The following is a 14,479-nucleotide window of genomic DNA, read 5'->3' on the forward strand; positions in this document are numbered from 1 at the left end:
GAAAGAAAGAAAGAAAGAAAGAGACTTACCTGTGTATTGCAAGTTTTGCAAAACTGCTTGATTTTACCGGAGGAAATGTCAGAATCTTCGTAACATTCCCGACATTCGTACATTGCAAGTCCTCCACAGATACGACACTGCCTTGGAGCTGCATTTTACAAGAGGAAAAGCAGTCATTCATTGTGCTGGATGCTACCATTCTGAATAAACAAAAACTACATCTACAATTTTAAAAAAAATAGAAAATCAAAGTTTAGTGTAGAAGAAAATTAACTCACTCCATACCTGCACAGATATTACCAACGTAAAGAATGTGCCCTGCCATATTAGGAAGTTTAGAGTTCTTCTAGATTTTTAATTGAGAATTGAACAGGTGTGGCAGATAGGATGGGTGAAAAAAAGAACTGAATGGGGGATGGGTGAGTGGGGAAACCTCACAATTTCTCCAGGTGTTGTTGAAAAGAAATATGTTTTGTTCATTCTGCATTGAAACAGTGGCTGTGCAAACTTAAAAACATTCCATCAAAATTCTAACAGAATAAATTAGCCAGCAGACAGGCTAGTAAAAATTATTTCCTGGAGAGTTAGGATGTCTGTATTCTTTATTTCCTAATGGTAGTTAGAACTCATTCATTTAGGAAGTTGAGAAAAAGTATTAGGAACAAAACTGGAGCAGTCTGGAAGTCAACCATTGGTAGGGTTCTGCTGAAGTCTGCAATGAAGATTTCAGACCCTGATTCTATCTGTGTATCTGCATTTGTTTGGTTTTTATGGTTCACAGCAACTCCATTCTGCATTTATTTTGAATGAGACTCATTTTATTGAAGGTATCCAGGTTCATCAAACGTCACAGAATTAATCTGGAATGAAAATCCAGTCTTATTGCATATCATGAAGCATATTTAAACTCACTGTCTTCCAGCAGGTCTGTAATATTCAATTCCAGAGATGGAAAAATTTTGTTGAACATTTTGAAGTCCTTGCCAAACCGAGGCATCTGAATTATCAGACATGATGGGGCCTAGTAAAACCAACAGAAAAAGGATATATGTTTTAGCCAAGAGACTTAATTCTCTGTGTTTCAATTTATTAAAACCTGATGCCCTTAAGGTAAAGTTAAGAAAATAGCTTTCTGAAAGGCAAGGAACCAAAGAGATCTTAAAGTGTGTGTGTTTGTGTATAGTATACATATATTCAGAAAAAATATGATACACACACAGACAGATATAAATATAAAATCAGTCATACAAATTAGTCCTATCTTTAAACTAACAATCTAAAGCAAGGGTGTCTAACTAGGCCACTTTAAGATTTCTGGACTTCAACTCTCAGAATACCCCAGCCTCTGGGCGTTGACGTCCACTGGTCTTAAAGTTGACATGGTTTGACACATTGATCTAAAGTGTTGTGTTTAGCTCTGCCCCAGCTCCTGCCCCAAGGACTGTGGATGTGGGGGAGACATCCACATGCTGCAGGCCTGTTTTGCCCCTGGTGGAATCTGCTGATGAAGGCTCCTGTGACCAAGGAGACATGAGTGACAGGGAGGAGGAGAGTGTTGCAGACAGCTCAGAAGGAGATCAATTATCTAGCTCCTCCTTGGATTCAGAACAAGCGTTAATGATACAGCCACGCATGCGGAGAGCGATGCATAGGCAACAACAACTGAGAGATTATTATCAAAGAAAATGAGGCCACCTGTGGTTGGGTGGGGCTGTGGTCATTAGTGAGGCTGCTATAAAGAGCAGCCTGTGGGTTTGGCCATTGTGGAGGATTATCTGATTGTTGTGTTTCGTGACTGCTTTACTGACTTTGACTTTTTGTGTGCTGATTTTTCCCCGCTTTGAAACTAAACCAGAGCAAAGTGTATTTCACTTTGTGAAAGAAGGACTGTGAATTGCCTCACAGCTGCAAGATAAGTATCACAGAACTGATAAGTGACTTGTACAATTTACCAGTCTGTTTGGAGACGAGTGCTCTTGGCTATACCAAAAGAGGGCTTGGTTTAAGTGAATTTTCATTATAAAGAACATTGTTTTGAATTTTCAAACATGTGTGTGTCTGAAATTTGTACCTGTGAATTTTTGGGAGGATTCTACCAGAGAGCCCGACAGAACATAAAGTAAGAAGGAAACCAATGGGCCTCCAAGTGATGCTTAACTAGAAGTCCCAGAATCCCTTTCCATTGATCATTCATACAAGGCAGCAGTAAATTTAAGCTGAGCAATATCTGGATTCGTTGAGTTCCTTGCATATGCTTTAATTAATAAATCTTTTACCCAAATAGCTCAAACAAAGTGTCAAGGAAGTTCTTGGGGTATCTGCTAAAGAAACAAATATCTCATTCAAAATAATAAAGAATCACCTCCTAATCAGTTAAGAATTTATTGAACTACTGGAGAGACACTTGCATGTTTCAGCTTCTCAAAAGCTGATCAACCCAAGCCAGCAAAATGTGGAGTTATTGGTAAAACTATAAAAAGAGGACTCTTTCTCCAAACCTCTGCAAATTTCAAATTGCTGTTGATGAAAGACCATTCTAGTAACTGCTGTATGGTAGGCACTCCAACTTTCTCGTTCTTGTCCATAAAAATCTGATAGAAATAGCAGTCTTGGACTTTTTGCCCTGCCGATCTAAGAAGAGAGACACAAATGTATTTGGCAATGGGGATATTTCATATTGATTTTAAAAAGTAGTCTACTACTGCTGCAACCATATTTGTCATCAGAGTTACAGCAGAATCCCGTAGCAATAGATTTCTGTATCTGGAAAGAAGTCAGGTGACTTGGATTTTAAGATCCTTTCCAAACCTTTAGTTACAAATATAATAAATTATTATTTATTAATCATTATTTATTATTTATGTATAATAAATTGCACACTCTGCTAGAGAAAAGTTCCCTGAAAATGGGCTCCAACACGAATCTAAAAGCCCAGAAGACTAAATTTCTGGTCCTGATGATTGATCTAGATTTGATCCTGGAATAAATTATTCCCTAAACTGATGAAGATTATTTCAAAAGTTAAATAGTTGATGTGTACCAGTCTATGAACTACCAAACGTATATTTATACCGTATATATACACTTGAGTTTATTGATAAGCACTGCAAGTTGTTATTTAGCAATATTGAGCTGACCACAGATTCTCCACACCTGATGCTATTATAGCAGATACAAAGTTGAGACATAACTGACATTTATCAGTGAAGTTAAGTAAGCAAGATGAGGCAGCAAAAAGAGCTTTTGAAATATCTCAAGATAAAGGCATAGCTAAATGTTCGCAGTTTACAAAACTAAACACAAATAAAAGTAATGGAGATGCTTTCAGGGTGTTCTCTTGTCAGAAATTATCCTCAAAATTATAAATTATACATAATAAAATCACTCTTGTGACTTTAAAATTAATCTTGTGTGAGCCAATGACTATGTTTACCTTATTTTTAAGAGCGGTTCTACTCTTAAAATATGATGAAACAAAATATTCAAAAATTCTTCTGGATCTGAAAAAAAAAGAGAGAGAGTTTCATCAGGGTATCAAAGCACAGAAAACTAAAATAATAATAATAGCAAAAATACAAAATTACAAAACACTGCCAGAAACCAAGTCTCAAAACTGTTAATAGCAATTAAAAATTGTGAACTCTTAGCAAGGTAACAATATTTTCTAGATTATTTGGGGATGGTCTGAAACTTGTTTTTAATAATTTTAAGACTCTGCAGATATAGGACTTCATTAATCTGCTATTTTAAGCATAGTCTTTAAAACGACAGGCTACCAAATAAACATAAAAAGGTTTATTATGGTGGTGGTGAAGGTCTTATCCAGACTTGCGTTTCGTAACATGAAGCACCCTTTCAGTTCTTCCTTATTAACAATATTACAGAATGAATTTACCTTTTTCTTCTGATGTGAAACCTGATGCTGCTTCAACTTTTTCCAGGATCTTTCTCAACTTCATTATTTTTGTGGCACACACATATCCATATCTAGAAGATAAAAGATGAAAAGTCTGAAAACTGAGCCTTCAATTTAATTTTTAATTTAATTTATTCTTTGTCCAATATATAATACATATGGAATGAAATAAACATTAAGTAGTATATATAGGGATAGTAAGTAAAAAAGAAGAGGAGTGGATGAGAGGGAGAGAATATATAGGATATATGAGAAAAGGAAAGGTAATTGGACAGAGGACGTTAGGCATACCAGTGCACTTATGTACGCCCCTTACTGGCCTCTTAGGAACCTGGAGAGGTCAATCGTGGAGAGTCTAAGGGAGAAATGTTGGGGGTTGGGAGTAGACACTATAGAGTCCGGTAATGAGTTCCACGCGTCGACGACTCGATTGTTAAAGTCATATTTTTTACAGTCAAGTTTGGAGCGGTTAATATTAAGTTTGGATCTGTTGTGTGCTCTTGTGTTGTTGCGGTTGAAGGTGAAGTAGTCGTTGACCGGAAGGACATTGCAGCATATGATCTTGTGGGCAATACTTAAATCGTGTTTTAGGTGCCGCAATTCTAAGCTTTCAAGACCTAGGATAGTTAGTCTGTTTTCGTAAGGTATTCTGTTTCGAGTGGAGGAGTGAAGGGCTCTTCTGGTGAAATATCTTTGGACGTTTTCGACAGTGTTGATGTCTGAAATGTGGTGTGGGTTCCAGACAGATGAACTGTATTCGAGGATGGGTCTGACATAAGTTTTGTAGGCTCTAGTCAGTAGTGTGAGATTGCCAGAGCAGAAGCTGTGTAGGATCAGGTTAACAACTCTGGAAGCCTTTTTGGCGATATAGTTGCAGTGGGCTTTAGCACTTAGGTCATTTGATATTAGTATTCCAAGGTCTTTTACTGAATGTGGGTTGGCTGTGAGGATTTGTTTATTCAGTTCATATATGAGGTTTGGATTCTTTTGGCCGATGTGGAGGGTAGAGCATTTGTTGGTTGATATTTGAAGTTGCCAGGTGTTAGACCAATCTGAAACAAAGTCAAGGTCTTTTTGGAGAGTGAGTGTGTTGTCAGTGGTGTTGAAAAGTTTCACGTCATCGGCAAAATGATTCAAGATGCAAAATGATTCAAGATGCAGAATCTGAAGAGGCAGCATGGTCCAGACCAGGGATCTCCAACCCTGGCAACTTTAAGACTTGTGGACTTCAACTCCCAGAATTCCTCAGCCAGCCACAAGTCTTAACGTTGCCAAGGTTGGAGAATCCTGGTCTACAATGTTATTTACAACCACTTGATCTGCCGCCCCCAAACCAAAAGGAGCAAGTAAAAAGAGGTAAAAATCAGTTAAAAATTGTAGAGGGGCCAAAAGAAGTCAACCAAAGCAGGGATTTTCAAGCTTCTTGTTCTACCTTCCAGAAATAATTCCAAACATTTTCCTGCTTGTAGAAGAAGCTTTCGATATTACCCACCGAAGCTGCCACATTTTACAGATAGCTCATTTGTACTTACATTCGAAGAGGATTTACTATCTCTGTCCGTAGCAGTTCTTGAGTTTCGCTGTAATATTCTACATCGTTCTTCTCTTTGGGCCGAAGCAAGACTGTATCCAAAACAGAACTGAATGCAAACAGGCTAAAAGAGGGGAGGGGGAGGGAAGAAACCAGTTTTAGGTTAAGAACTGACCCAAAAACTATTGCAGAAAGAGATTATTTTAACGGAGTCTATGATATTCTAACAAATATCTGTTTCCAGGAAAAAGCATTTACATTTTGGAAGAGTGTAATATGAACCTTGCCAACAGCTAAATTCGCCATGTTTCAGTCGAATTTGAGATAATTTTGCCTTAGAAAAGAAAATGTCAGCCATATCAATCAGCAGAGAAAGAAAGAGGCAGGAACACTTGAACAGGAAAAAAAGTCCTATAGTAGTAGTAGTAAATTTTGATTCTGTGTCTTAAACATAATGCTTTTCCCAGACTATAAACTCAGTTATGGGCAGAGTTACAAGGTTAATAGAAATCCCTAATATTAATATACACAGTGACTATCCCTGTTTAATAACCATTCAAAGTTAGAAAGGCACTGAGAAAATTTGTAGTCCTCACATGCATGACCATCATAGTATCCCCATAGTTAAGTGATCATGTATTGGGGACGTCACAAAAATAGAATGCGAATGCTATTAGATTCATATAACTTAAGTGGTTAGTAGAGGGGGTGTGCATAAATGCATTAATGTGACTATTCTCCCTACCACTGTACTTTTATTCTTTTATTCTTGTTCTCGTTTTTGTTTGACAAATTCTAACAACAGCTGGTCTCAAGACATCACCGTTATACAAAAATTCTGTGATGAAAACTTGGAGTCTTTAATTATTAATTGCAAACCCTTTTATTCTCATCATGAGATTCATTCCTTCTTAATTTCTACAATTTACATCCCTCCCCAAGCATCTCTAAAAAAGGCACTAAAAACCCTAGCTGATCAGATTATGGAGGCTGAAGCCAAATACCCTGATTCACTGGCCATTATTTTGGGAGATTTTAACAAAGCAAACTTAAGAGATGAGCTACCAAAATACTTTCAACATGTAAATTGTCCCACCAGAGGCAATAATATCTTAGACCATTGTTACACAACTGTAAAAAATGCTTACAGGGCTTTACCAAGAGCAGCTGTGGGCCACTCTGATCATTGCGTGATTCACCTTGTACCTGCTTACAAACAAAGATTTAAAGCCACAAAACCAATAATTAAATCAGTGAGGACTTGGACCCCTCACATCCTGGACACAAATTGTTTCAACTCCTACCCTCAAAACGTCGCTACAGAGCACTGCACACCAAGACAACTAGACACAAGAACAGTTTTTTTCCTAACGCCATCACTCTACTAAACAAATAATTCCCTCAACACTGTCAGACTTTCTACTAAATCTGCACTTCTATTCTACTAGTTTTTCTCATCATTCCTATCACCCATTTCCTCCCAAGTTATGACTGTAACTTGTTGCTTATATCCTAAGATTTTTATTAATATTGCATCTTCATTGCTTATTTGACCCCTATGACAATCATTAAGTGTTGTACCATATGATTCTTGACAAATGTATATCTTATTTTATGGATGCTGAGAGCATCTGCACCAAGACAAATTCCTTGTGTGTCCAATCACACTTGGCCAATAAAAATTCTATTCTATTCTATTCTAATAAATAAATAAATATTCAGTGCATTTTAAAAAATGGATATCATTGTGTTTTCTTCATCTCAGGCTTCAAATGCAGGGTTTTTTCCTCTTTATTTACCAGAATAAGGTGGAATCTAAGTAGCAGGAGTTATAATGACCCTGGATCCCCTTTTTCTTTCCGATCATTGTTTCCAAACCTTCTTTTTCCATTTTTGGAGGAGTGTTTTCTTCAACCACTTCACTGAGATAGCCTCCAAAAGCTGAAAAACAAGTCAGAAAATCAAAACTTAATCTGTTCTCTTTCATAATCCCACATTAGCTCAAGTACAATGGAAACATCAATTGCTGGCATGGTTGCCAAATAAAAGTTTTTATGCATATGCTCTAGGAATGTGTTGAAGTTCAAAAATTTTGGAAGGAAGTACAGAATGAAATAAATAATATGCTAAACATTAATTGGATAATTACAAAAGAATTAGCAACACTAGTTAAATATGGGGAAATACGAGAATTTAAAGAAATCGAAACAGCAGCTTTGGAAAGCGCTCAAGCAGTAGTGGTATTAGGGTGGAAGGATAGCAATAAATGGACAATCCAGAATTGGTACTGGTACATGGTGGACCACATCCACTTCAAAATTATGGAAATAAGATTAAATAACTTTGATGAAAATAAATTGGAGAAGCTGATGGCACGATGGAATAAGGTGAAAAATTATATCTTAAGTAGAATTTATGACGACAATGTGAAAAATAAATTCCAATCACTTTTTGTATGTAAAGAAATGTAAACCGGAGCTAAGGAAGAAATTGAAACTTATTGCAAATAATTTAACCCCCTAAATGGTGGTGGGGTTTTTATTGGTGTTGGGCAGGTTTTCTTTTAAGTATTTTTGTTTGTTTGTTGTAATAAAATTTAATTTAAAAAATTATTTTTTTTTAAAAAAAAAGTACAATGGAAATATCAAAAGCCCAATACAAAGTCCCGGAAAAGTCACAGGCCCACCCACTTCTCCATTTTCGTGACCAACATATGTTTTGACGGAAGCACTTATTTCCCACAAACATACACATATATACATGCTCACAGGCAGAAACACACACACACAACTTCCTTAATGTTTTTCCCCGAATTCAGAATTAAAGAGAAAGAAAGGTAGGCCACACCTAAGGAATTGCAACGTTCGATCTGATTGGACACCGGCTGCAGCGAAGCAAATCTGGAATCGGGTCGACAACTCTTCAGTTTGACAAAAAGAGCTTTCTTTGGTGCGCAGGTGAAGTAACGAGTCCCTTTAAAAGTCCCATCGGTGCAACCTGCACATTCGTCTTCCTGGAAAAAAAAAACAAATGAGAAATTTGCACTTTTCAGTTAATGCTCACAATGTTCACGCCTATAGAAATTGTAGCGCTATGAGACACCCCCTCCGTGTAACTTGGCTAAATGGCGGTCACAATGCTTACGCTTCCTGACCCAGCCCTTGAACAGCACACACTCATATCATCCACCTGATTTCTGGTGAAACTACAAAACGTAAATGTAGCTCCTAATGAAATCAGTCTCCTTGGATGTAGCATCCCAAATTACATCAATCCCTCCCCACTTAGCACAATGAGTCACAAAATTGCTAGTCCTTGACTTACAAACACTCATTCGGTGACTGTTCAGAATTACAATGGACCCAAATGGGACTTCTGACTCAGTTTTGAAGTTCCAAAGCCCCCACACACACCCACACCAATGACATTCTTGGCCCTTGGCAACTAGCTTGCATTTATGGCTCTTTGCCTGTGGTCACATGATCACAATTTCAGACACTTTTGCTGGAAACCAATGGTTATTTCCGGTTTCCAGCAAAAATTACCCCATAGCAAATGACAGGTTCACTTAACCACCGCTGCAAAAAAAAAACAACCAGAAAAAAATCATTAAAATCAGGTCTGATCACATGAAGACCTACATTATGACCACAATGACTTACAACTATAATTGCAGACTCAATTATGGCTGTAACTCGAAGACTATCCGTATATCAGAATTCTGAGCTAGCTTCGGCCTAGCAATATGTTTACATCTGGCCTGATGTCAGAGTCAAGCTGCAGCCAGGAAATTTAAGAGAAAGGTGATAATGAAAAGATCCTGCAGGAGGGGAGATGGGCAAGAACTGCCCTCAGTAATTACCAGTTCAAGGCCGGCTAACACTTCATTGACCCCTGGGGGCTGCCCGATCCAACGGATGACCCCGTAGAAGGGAGGGTTCTCTTTCACTTCGGCTAAAGAGCCAGCTTCGAGGCCGTGCATGTTGATGGGGGCCACGGTGGCTGGGGGGCTCTCCTGGATTGGCCCCGAAGTCCCTTCTCCAATAACCGACTGAACAGATAAGGAAAGTGGGCTGTGGGATATAGAATTGTTGGCGGTGCTGGTCATCTTGGTTAGGCTGAAAGGCAAGGAATGGAATCTGTTTTCGGAAGATAAACTATTTGCCGGGACAGGCTGCAGCGGCGGGGAAGAATTTCCAAACCCAGGAGAGGAGTCGTTGAGCGATTTTGCAGAATCTTCAGCTACTGTTGAATGGGAGGCAAGCAAAGGAATAGACACAGAGAAGAGGGATTACAACTTTTATTAAAGCACTTGAACTGATGTTATGCATCTTTCATATAAAATGAGTAAAACGTGCATGGAATCCCAATCTCTCAATCTCAATCCCTCCCACCCTCCCTCTCTCTTCTATTATGTAGGAATACATTGCAGTTTATTGGCATTTGCTAAGCGCAATGAGATAACAGGGAGACTTTACTAATACAGTGGTACCTCTACCTAAGAACGCCTCTACTTACAAACTTTTCTAAATAAGAACCGGGTGTTCAAGATTTTTTTGCCTCTTCTCAAGAACCATTTTCCACTTACAAACCCGAGCCTCCGAAACTGTAACCGGAAAAGGCAGGGAGAAGCCTCCGTGGGGCCTCTAGAAATCTCCTGGAAGGAAACAGGGCCGGAAAAGGTGGAGAGAAGCCTCTGTGGGGCCTCCCTAGGAATCTCCTGGGAGGAAACAGGGCCTCCACCCTCCCTGTGGTTTTTCCCAATCGCACGCATTATTTGCTTTTACATTGATTCCTATGGGAAAAATTGCTTCTCCTTTTCTACTTAAGAACCTGGTCACAGAACGAATTCATAAGTAGAGGTACCACTTTATCATAATCAAGCACTATAGCCAAGAATCTGGGCTTTTGCCATCCCAATCAGCAAACTGAATACAATTTCATAAATAATTATTACAAACTTTCTGAGTGATAGATTACAGCAGGTGACAGATAGTTCACAGCAATTCCAAACTTGGGTGGAAGAAAGCAGGATCCTGGACTCATTCCAATTTCATACAGAATATCATGTGAGCTTGGTACATGCTCCAAATAAATTGGGTATTGTCCCTCAACTTTTCTCAGACTCCCACACTCTATGGCAGCTGGGCATAGCCGAAAGGCTGATGTGACAACAACAACAAAACCCTTGAACATAAAAATCTTTGAAGTCACAATTCCATCTTATTCAACACATTTGAGGACTATTTAATATTCCAGAGTTATTGTATATTTTGTGTCAGCTATTTTAAAGTGGTCAACTTTTAGCTATTTGCTTAACACTGCTATTCTACACTCTGCAGGCTACGGAATTCTGGGAGTTGAAATCTACGCATCGCATAGCATGCTGAGAAACGGTGCTCTAGGCCTTGGTAATCAGGAAGCCAAGATTTACCGGGAAATAAAAATGAAATCCACACCTTTCGTGAATTCGTACAATAAGTAAAGGACACATTCACCAACTTGTCTCCTGAAGACACATAAATAAATCATGAGTCAAAGCTCAGTGCATGAGGTCACAAGCTGGTATAATAGCACATTACTATTTATAAGCCTTTTGCACGCTCTGCCTGCAACCCAACTGGTTTAATAAAGAGTATAAGATCAAGCTGTCATGCAGTGTTGGGTATTTTCTACCACGACTGAGAAATTACCATAAAACCTGGGTCTTCATTTATCTGACAAACTACACCCATGAACTAAGGAACTGGGAGTTAACCAAAAGAGATTTAGGTTTTCTCCACCTTCTTAAAGCCATGAGACTGCTACTACAAGAAATTGCTAAAAATATATATATAGTCAAGGGCAACTTTCAAAAGCTGTTTGTGATAAGTTGCTGGATAAAAATGAGAGTGTAAAATAATTCCTCTGAGGTTGTGGAAGTAAGTATGGATGATGGACCATACTTATTTTGACTCAAAGCAGCAATACAAGGAAAGATGCGGGGGTTGGGGGTTGGTGGGGGGTGTTAAGGATGCATCAAAGTGCATCCAAAAATATAGGTCAACACAGTTGTCAGAATTCTCTGCATCATTACAGTCATATTTTGTTGCTACACCCGTGATCAAAATCCGGTTTGTTACCTTCATCAATATACCATGTATTTTTTGATTTTGGCTGTGCTTGAGAATCTGCTGAGGAGCCATTTAAAGCGTAGAAAAATTCTGTTCTGTTTCTGTTTCCAGGATCAGAGAGCACACCTGAAAAACAGGCCATGTCAGAAGGGAAAGAGATACACAAGTAAGCTTTGATGTTCTTAGGAAAGTCTGCAAAAATGCTTTAGAACTGTATGACTTTTATGGAAGAAATACAACTGCAGGTTGTCTGGTCCAATCACTACAAGGGCGCATGATTTCATGCGATCCCAACCCTTTGACAGAACAGCTCTGTTCTTAGCTTACATTTCAAGCTATGGACATAGAAAGCAAAGGTACAAAGCTTAAACAAACTTAAGCTTAAATAATTCCATTTAAGTTTAATTAAACTGGGTTTTTTTTCAGTAATGTCTGTAAGATTAATACCATATACGGATCACTGATTTCAGACTTAATATTTCAGAAGGTATAAACATCAGTACATTATTTAAAATTACATGTCACCAAATCCCCAAAACTCTTGATTCATACATCATAAACAACATTTTGAAGATATAGACTGTTTAACTGTAGTCATTGTAATACTAATATGCAAGGCAGAAACTGCCTATATCCAGTCTTGTTCAGTAGACTAGAAAGATCCACGGTTTAAGAATGGTGCAACCAAACTTTCTTCACAGATTGCTTCACATAACTTGGGATAATCTTAGAAATATGCAGCTAGGCAAAGGTTCTCATAATTCCTACTGGAATTTGCAATACAACTAACCCTCCAATGTAAACTCCTCTTTTTGCTATTTTAGAGAACACCTCTGCAAGTGAGGAACAATATGGTTCTTTTTATTCCACCTGAAGGATCAAGCACAGGAAATTCAAACAGTGAATCCAGAAGGTTCAAGGGAAAATTAATATGTCCGTTTCCATTCCTATGTATCCTCTATCAATCTATCAATTTGGTATCTATCTATCCTCTCTATCTTACCTGTCTGTCAATATCTCTCTCATTTATCTTTCATCTAATCATCCTAGAAACTCATTTAAGTATTACAGTACTCCGAGGACTCCAATATTTATTTTTCCATATACAGTGTTCCCTCGATTTTCGTGGGGGATGCGTTCCGAGACCGCCCGCGAAAGTCGAATTTCCGCGAAGTAGAGATGCGGAAGTAAATACACTATTTTTGGCTATGGACAGTATCACAAGCCTTCCCTTAACACTTTAAACCCCTAAATTACCATTTCCCATTCTTTTAACAAACACTTACTCACCATTATTACTGATACTCACCATTGAATAAGACACTTAGTGATCCTGATATTTATAAACATAATTATTTATTAACAATAATTATTTTTTTCTTATTTATTTGCAAAAATTATTAGTTTGGCGATGATGTATGACGTCATCGGGCGGGGAAAACCATGGTATAGAAAAAAACCCGCAAAGTATTTTTTAATTAATATTTTTTGAAAAACAGTGGTATAGTCGAGGTTCGACTACTGTAATGCTCTCTACATGGGGCTACCTTTGAAAAGTGTTCGGAAACTTCAGATCGTGCAGAATGCAGCTGCGAGAGCAGTCATGGGCCTACCTAGGTATGCCCATGTTTCACCAACACTCCGCAGTCTGCATTGTTTGCCGATCAACTTCCGGTCACAATTCAAAGTGTTGGTTATGACCTTTAAAGCCCTTCATGGCACTGGACCAGAATATCTCCGAGACCGCCTGCTGCCGCACAAATCCCAGCGACCGATTAGGTCCCACAGAGTGGGCCTTCTCCGGGTCCCGTCAACTAAACAATGTCAGCTGGCGGGCCCCAGGGGAAGAGCCTTCTCTGTGGCGGCCCCGACCCTCTGGAACCAACTCCCCCCGGAGATTAGAACTGCCCCTACTCTCCTTGCCTTTCGTAAGCCCCTTAAGACCCACCTGTGTCGTCAGGCATGGGGGAACTGAGACATCTCCCCCGGGCATATACAATTTATGAATGGTATGTGTGTATGTATGTGTGTTTGGAAAATGGGGTTTTTAAAATGTTTTTAGTAGAAATTTAGATTTGTTATAAATTGTTTTTCACTTTGTTGTGAGCCGCCCCGAGTCTGCGGAGAGGGGCGGCATACAAATAAATAAATAGGCTATTTACGAAGTTCGAACCCGCGAAAATCGAGGGAACACTGTATATCAATATCAATTGAGGACACTGATATGTTCAAACCTTTATAAGGAACACAATAAAGTACACTTTAAAAAAGTGGAAAGAGGGGCAAATAACTAAGGCAGAATACCAGCAAATAGCCCGAGCCTGTCAAGATGAACGGGAGAAAGCTAAGCTTCACAATGATCAAAAGCTTGTGACAATAGTAAAAAATAACCCCAAAAAGCTTCTTCTAACATTAAAAACAAGAAAAAAGAAATGAAACAATTGGTCCATTGCTGGAAGAAAGTTGCAAGAAGGTGACAAGCAACAGGGAGAAAGCAGAACTACTTAACTTATTTTTTGCATCTGTCTTTACACAAAGGGAAAAAACAGTCCAACCTATCGAAAACAACACCACAAAGAAACATATTAGGAACACAAGTTAAAACAGGGAGGAAAATGGTAAGTGAACACCAGTCTACTCTAGATTAGTTCAAATCGCCAGGACTGGATGGATTACACACCGAGATTCAGAAGGAACTGGCAAATGTAGTAACTGAGAGAAGGATCTTGGAGTCCTAGTGGACAACCATTTAAATATGAACCAGAAGTGTGCAGCAGCTGCCAAAAAAGCCAACACAGTTCTAGGCTGCATTAACAGAGGGATATAATGCCCTGGTAAGACCACGCTTGAAATACTACATTCAGTTTTGGTTGCCACAGTGCAAAAAGGATGTATTGAGACTCTGGAAAAAGTGCAGAG

General features: G+C 38.6%; 1 protein-coding gene across 4 annotated transcripts in view; it reads right to left on the minus strand.

Annotated features, from left to right (window-relative positions):
* CYLD (CYLD lysine 63 deubiquitinase) overlaps positions 1-14,479 on the minus strand; it is a 29,432-nt gene that overhangs the window by 3,163 nt on the left and 11,790 nt on the right. For 2 of the 4 annotated variants that reach the window (XM_070760190.1, XM_070760188.1), the window contains exons 6-15: positions 11,570-11,686; positions 9,310-9,692; positions 8,295-8,460; positions 7,247-7,388; positions 5,449-5,571; positions 3,896-3,987; positions 3,434-3,500; positions 2,499-2,631; positions 913-1,021; positions 30-148 (exon numbers count right to left, since the gene is read on the minus strand). In XM_070760190.1, coding sequence (XP_070616291.1) covers positions 30-148; positions 913-1,021; positions 2,499-2,631; positions 3,434-3,500; positions 3,896-3,987; positions 5,449-5,571; positions 7,247-7,388; positions 8,295-8,460; positions 9,310-9,692; positions 11,570-11,686 — 1,451 coding nt within the window. The remainder of the gene's footprint in view (positions 1-29; positions 149-912; positions 1,022-2,498; positions 2,632-3,433; positions 3,501-3,895; positions 3,988-5,448; positions 5,572-7,246; positions 7,389-8,294; positions 8,461-9,309; positions 9,693-11,569; positions 11,687-14,479) is intronic. The other 2 variants (XM_070760191.1, XM_070760189.1) reach the window with 1 other exon arrangement.

Source organism: Erythrolamprus reginae, chromosome 9, assembly GCF_031021105.1.
Source record: "Erythrolamprus reginae isolate rEryReg1 chromosome 9, rEryReg1.hap1, whole genome shotgun sequence".
Lineage (NCBI taxonomy): Eukaryota > Metazoa > Chordata > Lepidosauria > Squamata > Dipsadidae > Erythrolamprus > Erythrolamprus reginae.